This window comes from Passer montanus, unplaced genomic scaffold (genome assembly GCF_014805655.1).
Source record: "Passer montanus isolate IOZ18808 unplaced genomic scaffold, ASM1480565v1 scaffold26, whole genome shotgun sequence".
Taxonomy (NCBI): Eukaryota; Metazoa; Chordata; class Aves; order Passeriformes; family Passeridae; genus Passer; species Passer montanus.
In genome coordinates this window covers 719,433-740,259 of record NW_024367261.1, presented here as the reverse complement: position 1 = coordinate 740,259, position 20,827 = coordinate 719,433, and the positions used below count along the sequence as shown (strand labels likewise).

Sequence of the window (20,827 nt, the reverse complement as noted above, 5' to 3'; positions counted from 1 at the left end):
TTCCTAGGCGTCCTATAATGAAGGTAAATTCCAACATCTGTGCCCTTGCTGGCCTTTTACCCTTTATCTCACTGACATTCAGAAGGTCAAGTGGATCTTGCCGAGCCCAGTTTTTATCTGTAGGAGCTGGATCTTGCTGACAGCTGCAGCGCGTCCGCCCGTCAGTGCCTGCTCTGATGGAAGAGCCCGAGCGCGTTTGGCCAGCTCGAATGGCAAGGAGGTGTCGGTGTGCTCTGCTCAGAGCTTCTTTGGGGCACTGGGTTGCTGCCCTGCGGCTGGTGGGCTGTACCTCGGGAGCAGTGGAGCTGAAATGATCCCACTTGGCACCCGCGTTGTCTCTTGTCACGTAAATGATCCGTGTCAGAGAGGGTGCGCTGCTCGGGCTTCCCAGCCTGTGCTAAGCGAGCCGCCCAGAATAATGGGAGCTCTGCCGAGGGGAAAGCCCTCAGTGGTGCATCCATCACTCTGCCGGCCGGGGTGTTTTGGGTGAGGAATGCTCTCCTCTGACGTGTGCAGAGGAACAGACGTTGCTCCCTGCCTGTGTTTGGAATAAGTGCTAACCTCCCACTCCTAATTATTATCTGTGCTGCAAAATACTATGGCAAGCCTCTGCTTAGTGTGACATTAAATAAGGGAGGACTGGCAAACAGGATGATTTTGTACCACATCTTCCACTGCAATCTTTTTTTGTTTTTCTTTTTTGAACTGTCCTGTGCTATTGCAAAGAAGGAAGAACTAATTAGGCCAGTTGCTGAAAGTGTTTTGCCACCCACACTACTGAAAAGAACTCTTTGTACAGAATTAGCTCTTACCAGCTGTGCTAAATCCAGTAATTTATCTTTGCCAAAAAAAAGAAAAAATGCTGCTTTAGTTTAGTCCAATTAAACAAGTTAATGTAAGCTATACCCTATATCCACGCAAACACGGATATCTCCTGCTCAAAAGCTGCAAGGTTTGCAAATAATTATTTTCTCCCTCGTTAATTTTTCCTTCTGTTTGTACAAAGGGCTGGGTGGAGGAGCACTGGGAAGTGAATGGGAAGTTAACCCATTTGTGTGTGGAACTGCTCTTCACCCTGAAGAGCAGTGTGATGGCAGGACACCCACCTCAACCTGGGCAGGCTGGAGCACGAGGGCTTGGCTTTGGCATGGTGTGGTGCTGCAGGGGATGTTTGCCTTGGCACTGAGAGGCAAGGGGAGCAATTCCTGCCCCAGGGGAGAAGCCTGCCCACCATCACCTGGAGTAACTTCAGGAGGAACAGAGTGGTTCACTGTGTTTGCGGTTATGGCTCCGCAGAGGTTGCTTGATCAAGGAGATCAAAGCCATGGCTTTTGACTGGGGTGTTGGTTTGGAAACTGAGCTGGACCTGAGAAATTATTTCAAGGTGATAGCAAGTGAGAACTCACAGGCCCAAACGTTGAATGAAATTTAACAAATCTATCCTCAGTCCTAAAACATTAATGTTCTTTCTTCTCATTGGCCTGCTACTCAGGTTTTAAAGAGTGTGGGCAGTCCAGGCAATGAGGGGATTTTTGTGGCTTTCACTGGAACTCTTCCAAAAGAGAGAAGGAAGAGAAAAATGCTCTTTGGAACTTGGAGGTTTGGAGATAGTGAACCAAGAATGATGGCTGAGCAAGAAAAAAGAAATCTTTGGATATCCTCCATCACAGAAAGTAAGATAAACAAGGAAATTATCTTTATGATTTTGTCAGGAACAGATGACTGTAGTTTAGTAATCGGTAAAATTTTGCCAAAAAAATGAAGTCTTTTTAATGCAGAAAAATAAAAATTTATTTCTGTCCTGATATACTTAGAGATCTCCTAAACACTGCTGTAGGGACTTGATGTGTAAGTGTGTAAGTATTTGCCTCGATGGGGTGCTCCTTTTTGGGCAAAGATGCAGATTGAATCAAAAACATCCGATACAGAATTTATCTTTGTAAATACACCTATATTTTCTAAAGATAAATTCAATCTGTTATTTCTTCTCTTTCAAATTTAATTTTGTAATTTGAATGGGCACAGAAAAAAGCCCAGCCTGTAATCACATCTAGGTGTATCTAAGGTAACATCAGTGCAGAGGAAGAGACATATTGGGACCTTAAAGTAAATTGTTACTCATATAAAATTAAGTTTAATCCTTGGTTATAGCCTTCTTGGAGGACAGGGGAAAATTAATTTTCTCTGTCTTTTATGTCTTGGAAAATTTTCTGTGTTATTTTTTTTCCCCTGAAACACAAAAGGCCTTTTTACTATAAAGTGCCAATAAAGCACCTGTCAGTTTTACAAAATGCAATGTACCTGGTGCCATCCTGTAACCAGCACCAAGCATTTGGTAAGTATAGTTTGGAGTCTTGAAGAAGACACATCACCACCAAATAATTAAACTGTGGCTAACATCCATTCAAGTCCAAAATTTAGCAGGTCAATATGTCTTTCACATCCTCAAACATATCTTCAGTAGCAGATTAAAAGGAATTTTTTAAAAACATTTGTCTGGCTCAAAGGACATTAACAAACAGAAAATTTAAATTGCCAGGTTAAACAATATTACAGTTCTGAGTCACCTGAACTTTTCCCCTTTATGTTTGGTGGTTTGAATAAGATCAGAATAAATGAAGAAAACAAATCCAAGTTTATTTAGTTAATATTATATTCCCTTACCAAATGTACACAGTGTGTTACACTTGAAAGGAAGAATATCCGATGCATGTTTCTGTAATAGGTGATTGTTCCAGCCTGTCATAATTGATGCAGTTTTCCTGCTAGCTGCAGATAATTCTTTTGTTTAAGCGAGAAATCGAAGATCTGAGCTGTGAGAGTAATTATACATCTCTGTACTTCTGCCTACCTATATGTACTTTCTATAAAATATTGGGCAGGATGCTGCAGAGAGAGGTAGCTCCCACAGGAGAGTCCTCAAGCATAATACATGTTGTGTGCTTGTTATCCATTTGTCTCATAGAATTATTACTGCAGGTGTTCGTGCAGCCTCACACTTTGGTACTGCAGATACTGAGAAAACTTCTTGTTCAGAAAAATCAAAGTGAAAGTGTAGCAAATGTGCACAGATGACAACTGTGCTGTGTAAGGTGCTACAGGGATGAACTCTGAATGGACGTGAGCACAGGCCCAGCTAGGATCAGAACAGCTGCTGGCTTCAGCAGCAGGGGTGACCAACATTTTCCATGCTGCCAAACCAAATGCATTTTCTGGAGGCATCAGCATTGCCGTGTCCACAGCGTTTTCTTCACTGAAGAATCAGTAGCTTTGGCTGTTCCCACCACTCTGGGCTTGCTCACTTCTGGGCTGCTTTTGATCTGTGGCAGCTCAGCCATACTCCCTGGCATGTTTCCTGTATGCATCTGCCCAGAACTACATCCTGCCAGTCCCGCTTTTCAGTCCTTGCTATCTTGGTACCTGCTGTCTTAAAATGTCTTAGCTCCTGAAGTTCAACATTTCCCAGGGAACTTATTTTATGTACTGTTCACTTAAAAATGTGGTGAAGACAAAGCTTTTCAAGCCTTTGAACAACCATCATTTAGACTAGCAAATGTCAGTTAAAAACAGAAAAAGTCCATGTACAATTTGCTGCTCTGGAACTTTCTCTGAGTTTGAGTGGTTTGGAACAAAACCAGGTATTTTCAGGAACGGGAAGAGAGAATAAATGTAGAAGGTGATTAGCATTATTAAAAAAAAAGGCAGGAAAGGCAGGGAGATACAGGTGGATAAGTCATTTCTCTGAAAGATGTTAGTCTACAAACATGCCATATACATCTTTGTGTAACTGTTTAGCAGCTCTCCCCAGCAGCCAAGTTCCCAGTTTACATGAGAAATAAGACTAAAGATGATTCTTGCAGTACATTGCATTTCTGGCATCTGACTTTAAATACAAATGTTGTAAAAGGTGGTATTTAAATTATGATTGTTGTCATAATGTTGTGACAGCTCATTTTAGTACCGCAGTAGTTCACAATATGAAAATTTATTAGGGCTGCAGAATTACTTGATCACGCTACTCAGTAAGCATATTTAATATCTGCTTATACCTGTCCATAATAACTACATTTTCTTCACTGTTCCATTCCAAAAGTCTCTTGGAAGTAGTGATCCAAGAAAACACTGAAGAGTAAAATATTTTCCTTTAATAAGGACAGTTTAGTTTTTGTATGTATCTGCAATACACAAACATTACAGTACTTTCATGGACCTAGTGCAGAATGTGTGTTTTGTGACAGTGGCTGTTGTATTATACTACTGACAAAAGTAAGGCAGGCACTCACATTGGCATTGATGAATTCTGCTTATGTAGTTGCTGCAAAACATAGGGTCCTCTGTGAATGGTCGGGGTATTTACATACCAAATGTCTCAGCATTACTAGACTACCTGTTATACCAAACTCAGCACAATGTTATCCAGGTCTTTGTCTCTGTATTTTCACTTTTATATTCCTTTCCTTGCCACACTCAACATCTTAACTGAGTGGTTTTTCTATTCTTCATGCTATATTGAGAAGAGATCAGGCTGTATTAGGTTTTTCCCCTTAACCCACATGGGATTGACTGTTCAGAAGACCTGCTTCTTCTGTGTTTGGCTTTTTGAGGAGTTTGAACTGTTCTGTGAAGGTCAAGGCTTTCTATGCAAATACAAGAGAAAAAGCAAGATGCTGAAACAACATTAGCAGGTAACAAATAGGGAAGGAGGAGAGGTGGGAGTCTGGAAATTGCCAGGATGTTGAAGGCATTAAAAGATCACACTCAGAGCATTACATCTGCAGACCTGCTTCTTCTTTGGATGTGTATTGTATCAAACCGTCACCTGGCTGTTTAAGCCCAAAACCAGTCACTGCTTGCTTTCCTGGGGCTCACTCTCTGACATCTTTGTAAGGTAACCTTTGCAACAGCAGAGGGTTGATCTTCCCCTTTGCAGCCATCTGCTCTTGGGCCCTGCATGCTTTTTTTTTCCTTACCACGCTCCTTTTTATCTGCAGGCTGAGTGCCTTGCAGGAAATGAGGGAATTAAAACTGTGACTTTACTGAAGGCCCACACAATCTGGTCCACTTGGTTTTCACAGAATCTTAGAACAATCCAGGGTGGAAGGGGCTTGAAAGATTCCTGTTTTGTTTTCTCTGATGAGGGCCCTCAAGTGTAGCTATTTGGAGTAAAGGCCGTGTCTGTCATGCCTGTGTTGTCTCTAAGGACAGTAGCTTTTTTGTGTAATTTTAAGAAAAAAGGGCTCTCTTAACTGAGAAATATTAAGTGATTAAAAAGAAGAATCCCTTGCTATTTTATATCACCATATACAAAATACATATGAATATGTATGCTTACAGTATTTTAGGTGTAAATCATTGCTGTAATAGATAAGATTCTCTGCTCTTTTCACTGAAGAGTATCTCTTCAGAAAGAGCCACAGAATAAATTAATGAGAATGTTAAATAAATATATCATCCTGCTTCTGATAGGCCAAATGAAGGTGTTCAAGATGAAGTGCATATGGTTCTAACACAATCACGTAATTTATCATTATTAAGAGAAACATCTTCAGATATGTTCTCGCCTATTAGCTGTCTTACTTTACTTCACACCTTTGTGATAGCCAGACAAATGGTAGCAATAAATTTATATTTCCTGCCTTTTCAAAACCTTCATGTAGCAGTGGTTGTAGAATATGTTATGGGATAAAGAAACAAAGAAAACAGCATTTGCAAAACACGGGCTTACAGAAGTAAAATACACAGTAGTTATAACGTCTCAGCTCTGTGCTTTCCTTCACTTCCTTTCCCATTCTCTGTAGACAAATGGAATCAATTAAAATAAGGGAAATGTCTCCAAAATATTTTTTCCACATTGATTCCAGCTCTGGAGAGCTGGAATAACCTACGTGTTTAAGAAGCCAAATGCAGTTTTTCAACAGTCTTTCCCGAGTGAAAATAAATAAGGCTGCTGCTGTAACATTTAATACCAACACAAAGATTTGGCAAAGAGCTGAAGTTAATAATGAGGTTTTGGTTCCATTTGAGTTGTATTAATTACTGTGTACCACACTGGTGTGTTTATTATTGCAGTAAAAGGTAATTTCAAATATATCTGTCCATATTTATTTAAAAACAAACAAAAACATTAAACTGCCCTTAGTAAATATGAAAAATGTATTATAAAGTGTGCTGTGTATAGCATATCCAATTTTGGGTGTGGGGAGAAAAGGTAATGCTTCTTAAGAACAATAACCACTTCACTTAAATTTGCAATAGTATTGCAAATTGGTTGGCTTCATCTAATAAGAAAGACTCTAGGTAAACAACTTATAAGACTGTTTCCAGCTCTTAAAATAACCTTTATTCTTAGACATTTCTGTTCTTGTCAGCATTCACTTTAGATGCATTTTACAGTCACTGTGCCAGAAAATATGGGTGTGGAACTTCTTCATGTAGTGTTAGAGGCCCAGATTAGCAGCCGTAAATGCAATAAGACTGTGGTGTCATCAGGGATTTTTCTTCCTAGTTAAGATTCAGCAGAGTGCCCATGAGATACACCTGTCAGCTTCCTAGGTGCAACAGGAAAAAAACCCCCTGATTTTATATATATTTGTGTGTGTATATAAATATATTAATACACAGGACCTTTTCCTTTTTCTCTATAATAAAGAACCATGAAAATGTATATGTTTATATGTGATCCCTGGCTGTAATAAGGTAACAATTTCTTGTCTGCAAATTTGTAACAAAAGAGAGAAGATGGATATTTAATTATCTAGATATGGGTATTTTTCATATATTTATGCATGTGTATATAACATGCCTATATATATTAGATATGTAAATGTGTTTAATATGTAAAGCTATTTGTTGTACATCAGCTTTAGTTATAAGCAGCATTTCTTCAAGAAAAAACTGAAAACCATTGTTACTTCTCCAGTGATGACCCTCTTGGGAGATCAATTTTTTAAAAAACTGACACCTACAGAAATTGCTGTCTTGCAGTGTTTCTATATTACTGTCCTGTGGTGGCACTTTTATGTGTTTAGACCTTGCATTGTCCAGTAGGTTGATTCTACATAAGGTAAGAGTGTTGCACCCTCTCCTGTTAGGCCTCTCCTGCTTTTGTCTGCCATCAAAAAATAAACACTGGCATGAAAAAAGAAAAAAAATTAGTTTGTTTGCTTTTGAGGGCAGAAAGGCTGCTGCCTAGCTACTTACCTGAGTAATTTTAGGGCACTCACTCTGAAATTTATCTGTGAGATCTCACACAAGCAGGTAGCTAGTTGTTTGGAGATTGGCAAGTTTGGCAGGATGATAAGGATGAGTAATTCAGTGACAGTGAGAAAAAGTATCTTCATCTGGGCTCAGCAGGATTTCTTAGAGCTCATGGGTTATATGCCACACAATTACAATTCTGTAAAGTATGTGGGGAAAAAAGATATGTCTGGCACCTTTGTGCTGCGGAGCCTATGGAAGGAAAAATGTGGTGATTAATTAAGTGGACAGACATTTATCCAGAGCTGTCAAGGAAGATGCCATCATACTTTTCAGAGCAGAACTATGCATTATGAGTGAGGCAAATTTAAAAAAAAATTTTTAAACCCTTTAAAACCTTATCTCAGCCCTACAGAAATATGAACAGTCACTTCTGCCTCAACTCTGAGCTGCAAAGTAAAATCTTTATGTGGCTAAAGTACACAAGACATGCCACACACCTTCAGAAACTGGAGATGATAATCCAGTAGTATTTTGCAAGTAGTAGCAGCGGGTCAGCAGGATCTACTGCACCAGCTATGTCAAGATGGGAAGGCAGCCCCTAGGATTCAGGTTTGACCCTAGGATTCAGATTAGCCTCTAGGATTCAGGCTGCCTTCCAGGCCAGCACTGTCCCACTGCAATTGCATCTGTCACATGGCTTGGCATGTAAGCCACACATAACCTGCTCACCAGCCACAGGTGTCCCTGAGAGTCAGACTGGCAGCCAGACAGACACCTTTGGAGAGGACAGAGTTCAGAGTTCAGTCAATTTGGCTGGATTTGTTAAATTTTTAGGGTAATATCATGTTCTTTCAGTGTCTGCAGGACATTCAGATTTTACTTCTATAATTCTTCTTAATTCTATGATTTCATTCTTACTGCACCTCCCCATACATGTTTTTGATGCTCTGTTATATAGAGAAAACCTTTCCTACATGCTTTTTTCCCCTCAATAGCAATGAAAGATTCCATGAAGTAGCTAATTCCTGTGGTTGCTTCCTGCCAACTATGACAAAGGACTAGTACTTGTTTCCATATGAACATACAAAGACCTAATAACAGAGAATGGTTGGGTTGCAAGAGGGACTAGTGCTTACTCTTCAGTGATTTCTTTTTCCCCATTTGTTGAGTCACGTCTGCTGATAAATCCCATTCTAAAGCCCTAAGCCTCCTTCTGGATTCAGACAGAAGGCAATAGTAAGGTTTTCAAGTCTTCTTGTTCACAAAAAACAGCTGACCATGTTAGACTTGTACTAAATCTTTGAACAAAGACAAATTGTCAGGTTTTGAGGACTGGACCTGTCAGAACCAAAGTACATCATTTTTCAGGCAGAATTTAAACATCAATAATTCTAAAGGAGCTGAGAAGCAACTTCTATATTTCTGTTTATTGTCTTCTGATGGCAGTGTGGTTCTTTATTGCACATTCTTTCCTGGGGAATTTAATTGCAGTGTGTTACCTAAATAGGTAAATAAACTTTTGGATAATCAAGTTGCTGAGCAAATTACAGGGCCTTTTTCCCCAAGTTTCCTGTGGTCAGTGAAACTCCCCTGGCACTGACCTGTGCACTGGCTTCCACCCACCTACCAGAAGAGTAAATGTGGTGTACAAGCTACAAACATGCACGATGAAAAAAGAGCACAATAGGTAGCCACTTAAGTCTCTAATGTGGGACAGTGCTCCACAGTGAGTGCATGCTGCTGAAGTGCTTTCTTTAGGCTCAGGGTGGTGAGGACACTGTAAGAAGGCTGTTGTGGTTCCTAGGGTTAATGAGTGTCAGTGTGTAAATACTGGTGCAATCCTTCTGCTGAGGCAGGGGATGTTCATGGATGGGAATTTTTCAGCAGCTATAAATGGAAGGTCTGTTTGTTTTGTCTAAGGCACATGGGAAAGGCTTGATCATAACTTTAAAAATTCAATGCTAATGGCTTTAAAAAAATCCTTAGGTTTCAAAGTTCAGCTTACAGTGCCATGGCAGAGGTTCTGGAAGGGAGGCAGCAGAGCAGGCAAGCTGCAGCAGCCCAGCAAGGGCCAACAGCACAGCACGAGTGGCTCTGCACTTGCTGAAATGCCTGCATGCTGTGGTTTGCTAAGGAAGCAGCTCACACATAAATCTGTGCTTTTATTGCATTCGAGTCAAGAGGTGCAGCAGTAGATAACATCACCTGTTGGCACAGGGACAGCAAACAACAGCGTGTACCTTTCTCCTACAAAGCCATCTGCACCAGCTGAATATGATTGACTGAGAAGTCACGTACTCAGTCTCATGTATCTCCCCAGCTGGGGGAGAAAAAAAAATGCAATTCAGGTTTCAGCATTTTTGTAATCCCTCTGAGCCTCCCATTAAATTTGCTCTACTGTGTGGGAAAGGATTAAAGATTCTTTGGGCTCCAAAACACAGTATACAAAAATTAAGTACTTCAGCATGGTTTGTGGTAAGGCAGCAACTAAAGTGTATAGCCTGCCACATAACCCAGAGCAGCGAGTTCTCTTTGACAAGTAACACTTGTTGACAGCTTAAAATTTCTGTGGGTAACACATGCCACAGTTGTGTATGGCCTTTGTATTAAATGTTCTGCATGCAACATATTTCATAAGTAACTTCAAAAATAATCAGAGTTGTTCATATGCTGTTACTGCCTTAGCTTGGAGTGCCAAAAGAAGGAAATATTTGTTGGCAAGGAAAACTTCTGTTCCTTTACGAACAGCTTCATAAATGCTCCCTTGTAATAAATATTTCAAGATTAAAATCAATGCGTTACAAGTTTCAGACAAGGCTGTTTATCAAGATTAAATAGTTCATTTCCTAAAAAGCAATATTAGTCACATTTTATGTGAGTGTGAGCACAGATGAGAAATTTTTATTCAAGAGAAGCCAGGAATTTTTCCCCACAAAAAATGGGAAATGGAAAATGCCAAAAACATTCTTTCCCTGATTTTTTACTACTTTGAGAGCCTGACTTGCTGTTAGGCTTAATTTGCACAGTATTAAATTCTATTAAATCTACCATGCTTAGTGTAATTCAGTATCTAGCCTTTTTTGTCCTAATTCAACACTTAAATGTACGAACCTTTTTGTTTTTGTGAAAAGGACACAGAGCTGCTGTGTACCCAGGTTTAAGGAGAAGGTACAGGCAAGAAAAGGCATAACAGATATTAAAAAGTAGGACTCCAAAATCCATACTTCTAAAAGTAAACATTGTCTTCTGCTTTCATTACCCTACTTGCATGAAACTTCTTCCTTCCCCATCTCAGCTGCTAAGCCAAGAGCTGTGTGTGACAACTGCCAGCTGCTCATCCAACCACAATTTACCAATGTTATGAGGCAGACTAGAAAGTGCTAAAGAACAAGAGGAGTCAAAGCATCAATGTTGCATTTTTGTCATATTTCATTTCCTCACTGCACTAGAAAGCACAAATATAGAAGGTCAGAATACCAGCTTGTGAACAAGAGGTAGCTCCAGTGTGTGCAAAATGCTACTGCTGAAATAACAACTGTTGAACTGTTTTCACCATTCATAAGGCAAATTACTTAGGATTCCAAAGGAACTGGTAAATAATACCATGCCATGCAATTTATATCTAGGGTCTCCACCTAAAGAGCATAAGAAATACCTGCTGATTGTATCCATATTTTTGTTTTTCATTATATTTGTCTTTTCATTTTTCTCAACATAGAACGTGCTTGCTTTTTCTCTGTTGTAACTTCTAATGTTATTTTTTGAGACTTTGAATGGTACTCCTCAATGTCATTATTTCAATATTTTATATGTGCAGGTATTTTATGTATTGGTTATTTCTCTCAAGGTCTAGACAAGTGTATTATTTACAAAAATAAATGTTTATAGAAAGAAAACTGTAATTATTAAAAAGCTTAATATTTGGGCTATTCACTTCTTGGTTTGGTTTTTTTTTGTTGGTTTGTTTTTGGTTTTTTTTGTGCAGTGTAAATTATAACCTGTTTACTGATTAAAAAGCTTAATATTTGGGCTATTCACTTCTTGGTTTTGGTTTTTTTTGTTGGTTTTTTTTCTTTTTGTGCAGTCTAAATTATAACCTGTTTACTGGTATTTTGGTTTGATTTCAGGTTACCATTGACCAGCTGTATGCCACAGAAAAATTGGTCATTGAGAGTCCGGGAAACACATAGCCAATAAAAGCCTCTGATCCTGAAACAACACTGGACCATCTTCAGCATCCTACAGTGCCACGTACAGAAACTGCACATGCACATTTCTGAGTTTGTCTGTTCAGCATAAGAAATGCCTGAGAGACTGTTTTTGGCAACCAAAGTTCTATTTTCTAAAGGGTCACATGTTCTAAGATAAATGGCTGTGATTTATAATAGTATGTAAGGTAGTCTTAGAATTTGTTTGCTTGTGTGTCCTATGTGAGGGAATAGCTCCTACCCTATTTCAACAATAAAACTTCAATAAACTACCTGCAACCAGCTACATTATTTTGCTGCTGACCTTGTCTCTCACTGACCACGAAAAACATGTTAGATTTAAAACCCCTCAAAATTTAAAACTCTTCACGCACTTACTAAGTTTTTATTAATCCAGTTTCACTTTAAAATATCCAGCTTCTGAACTAAAAGAGTAAGTATATATTTTATTTGAAGTATTAAAACCAGAGATAGTCAGAATTTTTGTCTCCTGGACTTTGATACTTAAAAATATCACAGGCTGCATTGTGTGGTTTCCTTGAAGAGCATCCCTTGACATTTTAGGAGGTGACATAAAAAAATCACTAGTTCTTTCTTTAGTTTCCAAGAGTTAATAACCAGTCTTGTCTTACTTTTAACAATTAACTGATCAGAATAGCAGAATGCAAGACTTGAATTACTGAGGCTTGGGAGCTTTCAAATGTTTTTTTACCACCAAGTCCTTTAATTTATTGAGGTGCAGCTATTAGCAGAAAGCTCCACATCACTTTATCAAAGATTTCCTTTTTTTCATGAACATCATGAAGAAAAAGATCCGAACTGGAACAGTAATCAAGTACTGTAAGTCATGAAGTGGCAACAAGCTTTGCCTAGAAAAAGTGCTCAGCATAGCATTTTATTGATTATTCTTAAATCCATAGAATGCTCAACACTTTTAGGACCACAGATTAATAAAAAAGCAAGCAACAATTTTGATCAGGTTTTGCTCAAGTCATTTCTGTGCTTGAATTTGTCTTCTATTAGAAATCTGCAGAAAAATTAAGCAGTGCAAAGCTGGCATACAGGAAGAAAAAATAGTTTCCTTTTATTTCAGTGAATTGTTGTGGGGTTTTTTAAGTAGAGAAACAGAAACTCAAAACTACTTCCGTGGCATTGTAGCCTTTGAAATCCACCCCTTATTTTTCTTGCTTCACAAAATTCATCTTTGTTTATGTTCTTCTGTATTGTTCATGCTCTGTGAAAACATTATTAAAGCAGAGTGTCTAATTAAAGTTTCTAATTTAGAACAAGCTCCCATTCCTCACTGCCCCTTAAAGTGTATTTTACCATATTGTACAGTTAGATGGAGATGTATAGTAATGGATTTCATATAGACAGTACAGGGTACAGAATAAAATAGTGTGTACCTGAGACTGCCAATGTAGCCCCCTTTCAATTTCAGATAAAAAGCAACTACAATAGTAATTCTCCCCATATTAGGTGTATAACTATTGCAATGTAAATTGCTTTTAGTGAAGATTGTATTAAAATGGAATTGAATTATTCTAATAGGTAATATACATTAGATTTTGTATTTGAAATCTCCACATTCACAACTGGATAATTAAGTGCACTTAAGTTAATGGTGAAAGTGCAGGAGAAGAAGGGTTTGATTGCTCTTTAAGGTTCCAGTGAGCTCACAGAAATGCAGCATCTTACACTCTTGGCTGACACAGGCCTGGAAGGGCTGCCAGTTTTTTACTGTTAGAAACTTGGTTGCTAAAACAGTACACGTAAAATCCTTGTCTAAAACAGCTTAATTACTGGAACAAGCACTGCATACCATTTCAAGATCTGAGAGTGTATGCTAGAAAGCAAAATAAATATATTTATAAATAGCATAGCCCTGATTTATAAAGAGGGACAACTGCATTGGTAACTAATTTTTTTTTTTTTTACTATTTAAGTCTGTTTTCACCATATTTACAAAAAAAATAAGGGAACTCTTTCAATGCATAATCATTTCTTCAGAAATACCTTTCCAGTGAAGTTCTTCAGCATTGTTTCCAACAAGAATATAGCTGTAGATGGTATGTTCTGTCATACAGGCAGGCAGTCATGGCAATGGGAAATGTTTTATTAATTCCTTCTAAAGTATGAAGATTACTTTTCCATTAATGCCTAAAAACTCTGTTGTTAAGTTTTTGTGGTAGATAAAACATGACTGCAGTCCCAGCTCATGCCATATGCTCCAACCTTCTTTCTCCCTTACTTGCTTCTACCTTCAGAGGAGCAGTAGTAACCATCAGAGGTCAATTCTGCAGAGAGAATCATCCAGGCAGAGGGGGGAAAAAAGTAGTGGTGCTCTGTAATTTCCCTCTGTTCCCAGTCCATACTGCAGAGGGTAAAACAGCTGACCTTTTCATCAAGGACAAATTAGTTCTTACTTGAAATTACTGATCAGCTTATCATACAGTATTTATACATTACTTATTAGAAGCAAGGTAAGAACTCCTCTGCTGCTACAGTCCAAAAGTCTGCGTAACACTGACTAGCTTGTTAACAGCAGTGCAAAGCTAGCAAAGGCATTATCACTCCTCAAACCCAACAGCATTTTGTCCTAATTCATTTTAGATGCTTATTCCCTGTTTTGGACAGGCCTGTATGTTTCCTTTGCTTGTAACATACATGTAAGTGCATGGTCAGTTAGTGTTAATTATGTGCATATCAGTTGTACTGACTGAAAGATACCTCCAAATACATTTTTCCCTTACCTGATGTCCATTTTAAGGTATATTGCCAAAACATGCCCAGTTCTGTACAAAACCATAGCTTGACAAGTGCTTTAGCATTGAAATCCTACAAGCTATGGAAGGAAAATACTTGCTAACCACACCTGGCTTGGGAAGTCGAGCCCGGTTGTAGGCTGGGATGACTCAAGTGTTGTGTTGGTGGCCACTTGCCCTGTTCTTGCTCTTGGCCAGGGCTGTGCTCATCGCTGCCAGTGGGGAGAGCAGCCTGGAGAGCTGGCACTGTGCTCCAGCCTCGGAGCTGCTGTGCTCTTACAGCTGCACCTTCTGTGCTTCACCAGTTCCGTTTACGTTGCAATACTCATTAAATCTCTCTTGGCACGCTGTCAGAAGCTTTGTTGGATTTTGTCAAAGCAGTGTAAACAACAGGAATAGTTAAAACACAAAGGAATGATCCCATGACTTACATACAATGTCCACTATTATAAAAAGTATATATTTTTTCCTTAGAACAGAGCTCAATAAATATCTTTACTGAAGCTGCAATGTCTTAGCGAAACAATTTTGCTTTTGTATTAAAAGGTTTTTTTTTCCCGATCTCGACACTTTAGCAAACTATTGACCTCAGCAGTATGAACCAAAATTTTAGTGTTTGCCTATACTGTGGTTTGTCCTTATTTTTACAGGATAAGCTTGGAAACAGCACTCTGAAAGGAAAAAAGGAACAATTTGATTGGTATTAGTAACTGTTCAAAGGACAGGCATTTCTGTTGTGTGTTACAACCTCTCAATAAATTTTTCTGCAATTGAAAGCATGGCTTCAAAGTGCCCAGATAGGGCATAGGTACAGATTTTCAGGAGGAGAGCAACCCCAGTGAGAAGCATGTGCTTTACATACAGTGTTGAAACAGGCAAAGGATTTTGACTTACTACTCACTTTTCTCAATTTCTATTTAAAAAAAAAACAACTTCCACATTTCCAGGCATTAAAAGCAAAACTTTTACCCTCTAACACCAGCAGACAGAATAACTTTATGGAGAAGCACCAGCCCCTCAACTTTACTTCCTATAATACAACATAAATGCACCTCTCCCGATCCCCAGCATAGACCATATGTACGTGTAAACAGAGCCATGAAAGAGCTGTGCTCTGACTGTTTTCCTGAGTTTTCTACCATGATCTGCAGTGAAATCCTGCCATTATTCAAGTCAGGACTATACTGTTCGCTTTATTCCACCATTCTTAACACAGGCATAGTCATTTCATACTCTTGGGAATATTTTGCCTGATGACCTTTATAAAAAAAGAACTAAGCTGTGCAGCTCCTTAAGCGAGTGCTTACATTCCTACTTTTTTCACTATTTCAAAATATAAGAATAGTGCATGAGGCCTTAATGTGAAAGAAAAAAAAATAAATAAAAAATGAAAATAAAAAATTTAAAAAAAAAACCAACAGAGAAGCCAAAGCCAGTAATTCTTCCAAAACCATGTATTTTCCACAACAGTAAAAGGAAAAAATTTGGAACTCACAAACCCATTTCTTAAACATATGCACCTTCAAAAAGATTCCACAGCTTACAGAGGTAATTAAATATGTTTTGCAAGAGATGCTTCTTTCTAAACTACTTACCTTTTTTGCTGTTAAACCAGTATCTACTGAAGCTTTGCAAGAGGGGGAGATGATGGTAATTAGTGCGTTCAAGTAACTACTCTTCTGTGTTCGGGAAAAAGAACTATGGAGACCTGTGAAGAATGTACAGGCTGTCTATTGAAAGAGTACACCCCATAAATATTTATAACAGTCTTTGGCAATATGCTAATCCAAGGCAAGTAATTTTCCCTCTCTCAGAAAGAATCATGAAAAAACAATTAAGGTGATTTAATTACTGCCATGCACAGACAGCAGATTTTGAACTCTTGACAGATGAACATTCATCACAGTGCCATGTTATCCTAACCCCACAACACAAGACTCTGAACAGAATGGACAATTAAACCTAGATCATTTCCCTTACCTTCCTGCAGTACTTTGGGCTGGATCCAAATCTCAGCGAAGCCAATGGGAGCAGAAGCCAGACTTTCCAAGTACTGACTGAAAGCTCCAATTTTAAATAAAACAGAAGTAGTTTTCATGCATGCTTACATATCTTCATGACACCAAAGTAAATTTAGCTTCACAGCCCTTTCCTGAATCATTTAAATCCGAATTTAAAAGTAAGTGTACATGGCAAAAAATTGCTTAAGGAAGATTTACCTTTTATGTCCTTCACAGTTACCCCTACAGAGTTTCAGCTATATTAAACTTTCTTCATTTATATACACCTATAAAGCCATTTGGCAGCTATTCCTACCCTAAATCCTTAATCCACAGTGGGGGAACAGAAATCTGCATAGAAGAAAAATCTTTGGAGCTGGAGTTTTTCCATAAGTGCAATAAACCTTAAATTTCTTATTTAGGTTAGGGGAGGGAACATGTTTATGAGGACATCTTCCAAAAGTTATGCTTTGAATGAAATACATTAACAGTAATGCAACCAAACAGAAGAGTGCTTCACTTAACATTTCACTCTACTGGTCTTGAGATTTTAATGGAATTAAAACAACTTCATTTTGATTATATTCCTTTGAGAGTAATGTTGCAATTATGCCATGTGTCTCAACCTATGGCCAGGAACAGGAGCCCTGGGTTTTGCTGATGTGGGCTTGCAAGCCTTTGGTACACACATGGTCCAGTTGGATTTTTACAACTGCTGCCCAGTGTAATCTCTGATAAAGCCTTGCATTTCCATAGCCCTCAGGAACCTCAGCTATGAAAATACAGACACCTGTGAGTAGGCTGTCTTTGAACCCTGCTTTGCAAATCTATGCTTCTGTAAAGTCCTAAGAGCACAGAAATGTACTGTCTGTCAAAAAGTGAGTATGTCTGACTCTCATTTAGAGGTTTTCCCCTTCCTTTCACAAAAAGAAATTCTTAATAACAAATAAAAGCACTTCAGGTATCAAAGCACAAAAATGTTGTGCTTTAATTATCACAATTGGCAAGATTTTCAATTGGCACCAAATTTCTGAAGCACTCAGAAGATTTTAGTATCTAGCCTGAGTGAGTACTTTCCTGCATTTTGAATTTCAGGTCACACATCTGAATAGCACACAGAAATGTCACATGTTCTGGATATCAATGTTGACAGTGGACCTGAGAACATTTCCAGGTTCTGGGCACAGCTAGCCAGGGTTCTTCATGGTATCACCTCTGCCCAGACACAGCCATCAGAATATGGCTGCTCCTTTAAATTCCGTTAAAGGAGAGAGCTCCCCACTCCTTTTTCTGGCAATGTTTCCTTCTTCTCTGAGGCAACTAATAAACAAAGCACAGAATAAGGAATGGGCTCCAGAAATCCCGAATATTATATTGTACTTAAATGAAGGATCAATATTGACACTACTATTTCAGCTTAAGAGCACACTGTAAGAGCACACTATTTCATTTATGCAGCAATCTGAAGAAAGGCTAATTCATACCAGGTTATTCCATGTAACATCCTGTAATCCTGTAAATGCATGACAGACTTAAAACAAACTTGTGTAGGGAAACAGCAGAGTTCACTATTCTCCCTTAAAACCTTTTTGGCGAGAGTTCACGTGTAACCTGAAGGACAACAGTACCAACTTCTGTTTGCCTGCTCAGAGCTCTCCCTCTGAGCGTTGTCAAAGCAACTGATACAGTGTAACAGCAGAATGGTTTCCGAGGGAATTAAACACCTCCTTGTCCCTGGCTGTGTTCTCACACTGTGCTGTACGCACAGGCTTTTTTGGGAGGAGGGAGGACAGGCTGTGTTTCAGCAGCAGTGTGCATGTGAGCAGAACTGCAGCACCTTTAGTCTGAACCTCCCTCTGCTTCCCATCTTTCCCCCACAGAGATTTTAGCTCTGGGTCTGCTCCAGCCATCTCAAAAGGCAGGTTTGATGTAGGCTTGAAAATATTCTCAGCTATCGGGAATCTTATCAATAAGCTATTTTTTCTAATGTTGTCAGGATAGCCTTTAAGATGTTTTACATCTTCAGAGGAAATGGAGGCCTGAGAAATCTCGCACTATGTTCTGTTTCAAAAAAGGAACATGCCATTCCATGGCATACTGAAGACCACACATCCATTTCAGGGCATATTCTGCATTCTGACAATTGTTCTTCATTAACCAAAAATAACCCATATTTTGAGATACTGTGTCAAAAGAAAACAAGAAGAATCAAAGTTGCAGAAGAGCCCAAACAAAACTTGACTGTAACCCACCTACTTTCCACCCTTGCTAGTAAAGCCTCCTCACAGCACAGCTCTGCTCAAGATGCCGTTCACAGACAAATCACAGGGTGATTTGCCTGATGGCTCTGGCAGGACAGCAGTCATTTTCAGCTACAGCCCTAAACATCACTTACACACAAATCGGATCATCCCTGGTCAGGGCACACATACCACAGGTTGCAAAACTGTGAAGCCTACTGTTACATTTTGCTAAATAGAAAAAAAAAAAATTTTAAAAAAAAAAGTAAGGAAGTAAATGTAATTATGAGCTTTATGGCTTTTTTTAAAACTTTTTTTTTATTCTTACAAACCCATTTGCATTGGTAGTTTTTGCTTAATTTCAGGAGTTGGGACACCCCGTAGTAGTCAACCTCTAGGCTTGCAGTGCAAGAGTGAAGACTAAAATCAATTCAAGTGTCCAGCGCCATAAAGTCCAGCTGTGTGCACAACAAAGTCCTTTCCCAGCAACATACAAATACAGAAAAATATGTAGCAAAAAAGCTGAATAAATTATAAATACTTGAGAAATGTGGTGCAAAATGTAACATAAGGAGAGCTGAACTAAGGCACTTGTTTCCATTTGTTACTGAGGACACTCTCTCTGTATGGCAGCGTCACTCCTCAGTGAGAAGGGTCATCCAAACCAGACCCAAATCTGAAAATACAGAACCGTGTACGAGACAGACACCATCTTTCACAGTGCATGGCTCAAAGGTGTTACCAAAGTTCTCCTGATAAACACAGCATCAGCAGGTATTTTAACTCCTCCTTCATCCCGGTTTTAGACTCGTTGGTTGTGTGAAAAGAAGTCACCAGTCTATTTTAAGCAAAAACATTTCTGCACGAGTCCCTGTTGGCTGCTATTAGCCAGACGGGATCTACATGCGAGCCTGGGGAGCGGTATCAAAGTGTGTTGAGTGACAAAAACCAGGGCAGCCCAGTCCAGCCCCAGATCCAGCCCCAAAGCAGAGTGCCTGCTGTTCAGAGCTGCCGCAGCATGGCAAAGGTGGGACGGGCACGCAAGCCTGTCACGGGTTTGACAGGTGCTCACAACTGTATCGTATTGTTACGGAGTCCATTGAAGTCAAACAAAATAACTAAAAAAGGACAAAGCACACCATTGCTGTCGCAGTACTGTGTCTTTCAAATAGATCTGAGAACGGGAAAATTGGGATCCTAAATTAAATCTGTAGCGAACACGCCACCAAGTTTTCACACGAGTGCTCTCGACTAATCGGGTATGTGGAGTCAAGCCCAAATCAAGACCTCAAAAATTCACTTCAAGGGGGAAAAGCAAAGCCCACGCTACTCAGTCTCCTTGCCCTCTCTCTCAAAAAAATAATAATAATAAAAAAAAAGATAAAAAACCAAAAAGGAGAACAAATCCACAAACCACAGCAATGCGAGCCTACGCACATCCACGTTTCGCTGGCAGAAACTGAAGCTCCTGCTTAAAAACCACCAGGCTTGGGGCAGTCTCCGGGACGGGGCCCCCGGCGCTCTGGCCGTCTCCCTGCCGAGCGGGGCCTGTCTCCGGGCGCGGGGTGCGGCCGCCTGCCCCTGTCCCCGCCCGGCCGTGTCCCCCGGGCTCCCCTGGCCCGGCCGCTCAGTAGCGGGGTGCGGCGGGGCCCGGCGGGACGGCGGGGCCGGCCCCGGGGCAGCCGCAGCAGCGCAGCGTGTAGTTGCGGCCGCCGTTGTTGTCCCAGAACTCGCCCTGCGGGCTGCGGTAGCGGATGGCGAAGTGCAGGGCCGAGCCCTCCCGCAGGCTCGGCGGCACGCACAGGGTGAAGCCGTAGCGCTCGGCCGGCGGCTCGGGGGGCAGGGGCGCGGCCGGCACGTCCACGAAGGAGAGCCACTCGTTGAAGGTGTAGCGCACCGTCACCTCCCTGGGCCCGGGGCCGCCCAGCACCTGCACCGTGCCCCGCACGTCGGTGGGCGCCGCGGGCCGCCCCAGGCGCTCCAGGCAGACGCGCTGCCGCCGCAGCCGCTCGGCGCTGGGCTCCCCGCCGTCGGGGAAGTCGGGCACCAGGAGCAGCGCGGGGGCGGCTCGGCGCCGGGCGGCGGCGGGTCCCGCTCCTCGCCGGGCGGGCTCTGCAGGTGCGACAGCGCGGCGGGCGGCACCTGCGGCTCCTCGGCGTCGCTGAAGTGCTTGACGCTGGCGAGGCTCAGCCCCAGCGAGTCGGCGAACTGCACCCGCTTCTTGCACTTGCCGCAACAATCTTCGCCCGCCGCCGCCTCCCCCTCTTCTTCCTCCTCCTCCCCCTCCTCCTGCCGCTCGCCGGGGCCGGGGGACGGCGGCCGCCCGCAGCGGCGCAGCTCCAGCAGCCCCAGCCGCTCCCCCGCCGCCTCCCGCTTGCCGTCGCGGGGCATCGTCGGGGCCGCGCCGCGGAGCC

The 20,827-nt window shown here is 40.9% G+C and overlaps 2 protein-coding genes across 2 annotated transcripts in view; one reads left to right on the top strand and one right to left on the bottom strand.

Moving 5' to 3' along the window:
* Positions 1–12,818, top strand: part of LYRM4 (LYR motif containing 4) — an 87,407-nt gene extending 74,589 nt beyond the window's left edge. The window contains exon 3 of the mRNA XM_039712044.1: positions 11,328–12,818. Within this exon, the coding sequence (XP_039567978.1) occupies positions 11,328–11,390 (63 nt within the window). The 3' untranslated portion in view covers positions 11,391–12,818. The remainder of the gene's footprint in view (positions 1–11,327) is intronic.
* Positions 12,819–17,619: 4,801 nt separating this feature from the next.
* On the bottom strand, positions 17,620–20,821 carry PPP1R3G (protein phosphatase 1 regulatory subunit 3G). Its single transcript, XM_039712251.1, is given in 2 exon segments — positions 17,620–20,501; positions 20,504–20,821. Coding segments are annotated over 2 exon segments (762 nt in total). The 5' UTR covers positions 20,805–20,821; the 3' UTR covers positions 17,620–20,040.
* Positions 20,822–20,827: the final 6 nt, after the last annotated feature.